The 6,181-nt window shown below is 35.7% G+C and overlaps 1 protein-coding gene across 2 annotated transcripts; it reads left to right on the top strand.

The window, feature by feature from the left end:
• The first annotated feature begins 309 nt into the window (after positions 1-309).
• On the top strand, positions 310-5,427 carry LOC132191435 (target of rapamycin complex subunit LST8-1). 2 transcript variants are annotated; one of them, XM_059606448.2, is made up of 10 exons: positions 310-750; positions 1,927-2,028; positions 2,168-2,280; positions 2,392-2,461; positions 3,491-3,568; positions 4,181-4,297; positions 4,411-4,487; positions 4,612-4,691; positions 4,813-4,872; positions 5,138-5,427. In XM_059606448.2, the coding sequence occupies exons 1-10, from the start codon at positions 643-645 to the stop codon at positions 5,263-5,265; spliced, it is 933 nt and encodes a 310-aa protein (XP_059462431.2). In that variant the 5' UTR covers positions 310-642; the 3' UTR covers positions 5,266-5,427. The 2 variants fall into 2 exon arrangements, with proteins under 2 accessions (XP_059462431.2, XP_059462430.2); XM_059606447.2 differs by having other exon boundaries at positions 4,411-4,505.
• Positions 5,428-6,181: the final 754 nt, after the last annotated feature.

Here is a 6,181-nt window from a genome sequence, read left to right as displayed (position 1 = left end):
ATTTAAATTTTGAGAAGTCCAATCTTATTATGCCACATCATGATTACCTTTTCCATTTAAAATATGTCAATTTAGTAAATTGAGTTAATGAAAAAGTTTCCAAAAAAAGAAAGCTTTGTACGTAAATTTTTGTATCGTTTGTTAAGGAACACAAACACACACACGATTGGGCTTATCAAGCCCACATATGTTGTCCAGTTTCTCCATTACAATTAAAGAGAGCCCAAGAATCCAACACACAAAAGAATTGCGCAATGATCTCTTCTGTCCCCGACACCTAAACCAAATAAATAAATAAATGCCCCCCCCCCCCCCAACTCTCTCTGCAGCTCACAAAAACCCATCAAAGCCCTAATTCCAAAAATTTCACTGGAATTAAAAGCTAAATCAACCTTCGGAATTAAAAGCTAAATCAACCTTCATTCCCTTTTTACCTTCACTCTAGCACCTGAAAATTTGTCAACTTTTGCACTTCAATTTTGTCATTTTCCATTTCCTCACCATAAAGCTTTTTTTTTTTTCTTTTTTGTTACTGTTTTCCGAGATTTATTACGACTCTTCGTTGATTTTTTTTTTTTGGTTAATGTATGGGCTTAGCGCTTTGCTAAGTAGTGTGTTAATGTTGGTTAAGAGCAGATTAATATGACACAACCGTCGGTGATACTTGCAACGGCTAGCTATGATCACACAATTCGTTTTTGGGAGGCCAAAAGTGGCCGCTGCTACCGTACTATTCAATACCCGGATTCGGTTTGTCCCTAAACCCTCTGTTTCTTTGTCCCTTGATTTGATCGTATAGTTTGTTTAAAAGAATTGACTTGAGCTTTGAAACGATGTTTCTTATCTGAATTTATGGCATACATATTATAGTAATCGGGTTATGAAATGCCGAAGCATGGGAAGAATCAAATTGTTTTGGTAGATGCATAATTGGATTGCAGCTTAATGGTGAAATATGAAATAGCGTAGACCTCGATCGTCATCCTTTATTAAATTCCTGTTGCACTGGTCGAACCCACTATAATGATATCCATGATCCCCTGATTTGTTTTGTGTATGTGTATTTGTATATAATATACATACATGCAGACACCCTTGGTCCAATTATCAAATCCAGCCATAATACGATTGATAAACATAGAAAAAACCTACTTTGATTTGGGTTGGCTTGGTTTGGATAATTGGACTGCAAAAAGAGAATTTAATTTCCTTGATATGTTCTTGTCACACTTTAGTCTGGGCTTTCAAACATCCAGTGATTGTGCCATGCCTTAGCTTGTGATACTTTGGTACAAAACCAATGGAACAATTGGTTGGTATATTTTTTTTAGAAAAGAAAACTAGAAATAGAAAGCTTACCAGTTGCAAGTGAGTAGTTTGGTGTATTGCAGAAGCATAATCTTGCTAGGAGCTTCAGCTGATATATTATGTTTCGGGTTGCCCAAAGCCATATGGCTATTTAGTTGTATTGTTATGATAATAGCGACTATATTTGAATTGAAGCTAAACTGTATATAACATTTTGACACTTCATTTCCTGTGTAGAAGCTGCACTTTGATCAATGCTATCATAATCTTATTGCATATGAATTTTATTTAACCTTCTTTATTATTTATACAAGGGGACAAACAGTATTTGGGAATATTTCCCATCTCCCTTTTTGGCTGCTGAAAAGAAAAGCAAGAAAGTTTATGTATTGGTTTTGTGTGCAATAAAGAAATAAACTCAACTAAGCCATGTTGTATAAGCTTGGAATGGAGCATTTTTTTTCTGTTCACTGGTCCTAATAATAAAAAATGTAAAGCTTAATTTTCTTCTTCCTTACTGTTTTTCGGCCATCATGCTTTGTTTTGATGCATGGAATATTTTCTGACACTTCTAATTACTTAATGCTGCATCTGATTTGCCATATGTGACTTGCACAGCATATCAATCGGCTTGAGATAACCCCAGATAAACGCTTCCTGGCTGCAGCTGGTAATCCTCACATTCGATTGTTTGATGTTAATTCAAACAGCCCTCAACCAGTATGTCTCTCCCACAATGCCCTACTTATTAAAGGGGAAAACAATAGTCTCTCTTGTTTAATTATTACTTTTTATTCATTGGCTTTAGATATTTTCGTATATGGGCTGATGTGGGTTATTTTTTCTGATTGCATGACAGGTGATGAGCTATGATTCACATACTAATAATGTGATGGCAGTGGGGTTTCAATGTGATGGAAATTGGATGTATTCGGGATCTGAGGATGGCACAGTAAAAATTTGGGACTTGAGGTAAATGTCTTCTTCCCTGACAAATATGTTGTAGATTTGTTATTCGTTAATTGTTTTTCTGTGCCCTCTTTTGATATTATTTAGACGTATTCTTATTTAGATGAATTGCAGGGCTCCAGGTTGTCAAAGAGAATACGAAAGCCGAGCAGCTGTCAACACAGTTGTACTGCACCCGAACCAGGTTGAGTGCCATAGCTTTCTTTACAGCCATTGAATATTAACTTTGATATAAATACTGTTAGTTTCTTTGTAACTGCTGAGAAGACATGAGAAAAAGTAATGAAAGCATGGGTTCTCATAATAAGTAGTGCGTGGAGTGGCTACCTTACACCCTTTGCTTTTTCTTTGTCCTTGTTTTGTGGCTATGAAATGCCCTCTTAGGGTTCCTTATGCAAGTTCATTTAATTAATGCATCTTTCTTTAACATCTTATGTAAAGGATCACTTTTCCTATTTTCTTTATTATAGTTTTAAGGATTGTTCAGGAAATTATAAAGACATCTTCTAATAATAATCTTGGTAGACAAGTATAGATAATAGAGGTCCTAAAGGGTAGTTCAATCGGCTAGGGATCACGCCTTATGAAGTGGAGTTCACTAAGTTCGAATCTTCTCTTTTCCCTCCCCTTCCCCTTAGGGACAAAAAATTACTTGAGATGAGAAGGTACTTCATTTTCCCTGCTTCGTTAGACTTTTCAAATATGATTTTGAACCAGTTGGCTTTTTTTTTGGTTTACAAATAGCCTTTAGTATCACAAGGGGACTGCATTTGCAAGAAGACTTTTGTGGTGGTGCCATTGGTACTAATGCTGTGACTTTTTAATTGGCAATTTAGTCTAGTTAATTATCTTGAGATGTGATTGGCCATCAATATCCCTTGTTTCAATTGCTTCATGGGATCTACCTCTTTGGTTCTTTCCAATTAAAATTATTTTTAAGGAGTTCTTAATTTAATTATTGTCCTTTGCTAATATTCTATCTTCTCGAAAAATTTGGATTGCATTCCACAGTGCACTTGTTGGGCATGTCCACTTGGGTTTATGACATGTTTTGACTAATGCAATTATTTGGATGGTTATATTATTATTCCGTACAATTGTAAAATTGTTAGCTTGTTGTAGTAGTGGTGTTTATTAGCATATACGTGCAGTATTGGTCTATACATAACAATACATAACATGTTAATATAATTCTATGCATGTGGTCTTGCAGACTGAACTTATATCTGGGGACCAGAATGGGAATATTCGTGTGTGGGATTTAACAGCAAATTCATGCAGCTGCGAATTGGTATGCTTTGTTTCCTTGTTTATCAGTACATCTTGGAGCAGGGTTGCAAATTTAGGAAAGTCATTATTTTTCTCTTGGATGTTTTACTGTTGTTTGGGCAAGTGATTCCAGTTTGTTATTCTATACCAGAAAGGACAATCAGTTATTAAGAAGGCAGATATTTAATTATTGTCAAGAGAGTTACAGAAATATGCAGAGAATTTTGACTGAAAACTGCCTCGAAAATCACAGGATTATGTTGTAATCTGTTTTGTAGTCTAACTCTAAAGCCTTGGGATTGAGGACAGCTGATCTTGATCATATAGAATTTTGGTGATTTATTTTAGAGAATGATTTTCTGATGAAGTGTCTGAAATCAACCCTAATGTTTTCACGTTCTTTACTCGTATCATATAGCTTAATGTACTAAGATGGTCCTCTAATCAAAAGGAGTTTGTTTGCATGACTCAAAGTTGGCTAACCGCATTGAAATTTTTTCCCTCAAGAAACTGTTAAATGCTGTGAAGCTTAGGCTTTTGGCATGCCTTTGTGTGGTTCTCTCTCTCTCTCTCCAACCACCACCACCACAGAAGAGGTGTGTAAAAATATCATTATTCTATGGTGACTATCTAGGTGCCAGAGGTCGATACTGCAGTACGGTCTCTAACTGTAATGTGGGATGGGAGCTTGGTCGTTGCTGCAAATAATCACGGGACATGTTATGTTTGGCGCTTGCTGCGAGGGACCCAGGTAGCACGTTCATGCACTTAACAATCTGATGAAAAAGGCTTAATTGAGTTGTCTATGTTACCCTGATATCATGTTTGGCTTATGCCACTTGCATTGAATTATTTTTTTTGCAGACTATGACAAACTTTGAGCCACTTCATAAGCTGCAAGCACATAAGGGATATATCCTTAAGTGCCTTCTTTCGCCCGAGTTCTGTGAGCCACAGAGGCAACTCCTTAGATTATATATCTTGCATGCATATTGCTTTGTTTCTACCTAACTTTCTTGCTGCTGTAAGATGTAAGCTAATTTTTGCTTGCATTACATTTTCTAGATATCTAGCTACTGCATCTTCTGATAACACTGTCAAGATATGGAATGTTGATGGCTTCACATTAGAGAAAACTCTAATAGGTATTCATCAAGTCACAACTTTCTATTGTGCTTGCCGTTTTGTTTGCTCATCAAAAATAGACCCGATAGTTACTATTGAGCCAAAGTTGATATTGATTTTACTTCTCCATGTACTTTCCAGGACATCAACGCTGGGTATGGGACTGTGTGTTCTCCGTAGATGGTGCCTATCTTATAACAGGTATTTTTTTATTACAATCTCTTAATTTTGAGTACCTGACCCTTGATAATTTCTCTTTCAAAGCAGCTTGGGTCTACTACTTACTATTTAGGATTTAGGCTATGATCTATTAAACAAATCTTCTTTCAAACCATTTGATTTGGCACACAACTCTCTCATTTACATTTCTAGAGTAATACAAGAACCAGCTCTTCCTAGATTATATTCATTATTATAAATTTATAACTCCAATTAATTTTGGCACCTCCATCCTTTCTCCGTGCAGCTTCGTCTGACACAACAGCGAAACTTTGGAATATGTCAAACGGTGAAGAAATCAAGGCTTATCAGGGACATCATAAAGCAACTGTTTGTTGTGCTCTCCATGATGGAGCCGAACCCTCTACTTCGTGAATCTTCGTGTATGAGCATGTGGCAGTAAACATTTTTGTACATTGATTAAACATGTATACCTTGAATGAAAAGATCAGTTGTTCTGTAATGGGATACGGGTCATTGTGATAAGTCAACATGGTTTTTTGCCAATAATAATTGCTCTGGAAAAAGTTTTACTCTGCCACTGAAAAGGTTATCAAATACTAGCAACTAGTAATATTAGCAGAATGATGCAAACTTGAATGTGAGTGAGATCTTGAAGTCACTTACCCCTTTAGTTTGTTATATTGTTGTGTATGTGAGCGTAAATTTCCATGGATTTATTGCCTTCATGGGCATGAACATTGTTAGATGAACCGCATAAATGTTGTGTAGTTTCTTTCACAAAGCGTGATTTTCACAAAAGATTTAACTTCTCAAAAGAGTTTTGGGTCCTATAGTGAATAGAGTGATGGTATACTGGCAAGAAAACTTTGCATTACGAACATAGGGGCTGAGTTTATTTATTATTATTATTATCTGAAAATATTTTATCATTTTGAATCGCAGAGAAGGACGTTGCAACATCAATGGAAGATTGAGGTAACATTGAAAAAATTGAAACTTAAAGAAATTGACAATTTGGTAGTTTGAGGGAGGGAAATGTAGTTTTCTCCAAAAAAATAAAAAAATTGGCCGATTGTCAATGTTTTTTGAGACTTAGCAATAGATTTAGAATCTTAAACAATGCACAGTTATGTAGTACTTCCGACTAAAATTATAATTTCAAAATGGGGAAATTTCTATAATCAGATTTTCAAATTCTGCATCAAGTCAACAAACCTTCTTGGCAGTTTTGATGAAATGACTTTACACCCATCAATCTTACCAAAGTATATCACTTGGTTTTCTATGCATGAAATGACTTTACATCCATCAATCTTACCAGAGCTCT

This window comes from Corylus avellana, chromosome 10 (genome assembly GCF_965113065.1).
Source record: "Corylus avellana chromosome 10, dhCorAvel1.hap1.2, whole genome shotgun sequence".
NCBI classification, from domain to species: Eukaryota; Viridiplantae; Streptophyta; class Magnoliopsida; order Fagales; family Betulaceae; genus Corylus; species Corylus avellana.
This window is presented reverse-complemented; position numbering and strand designations above follow the sequence as displayed.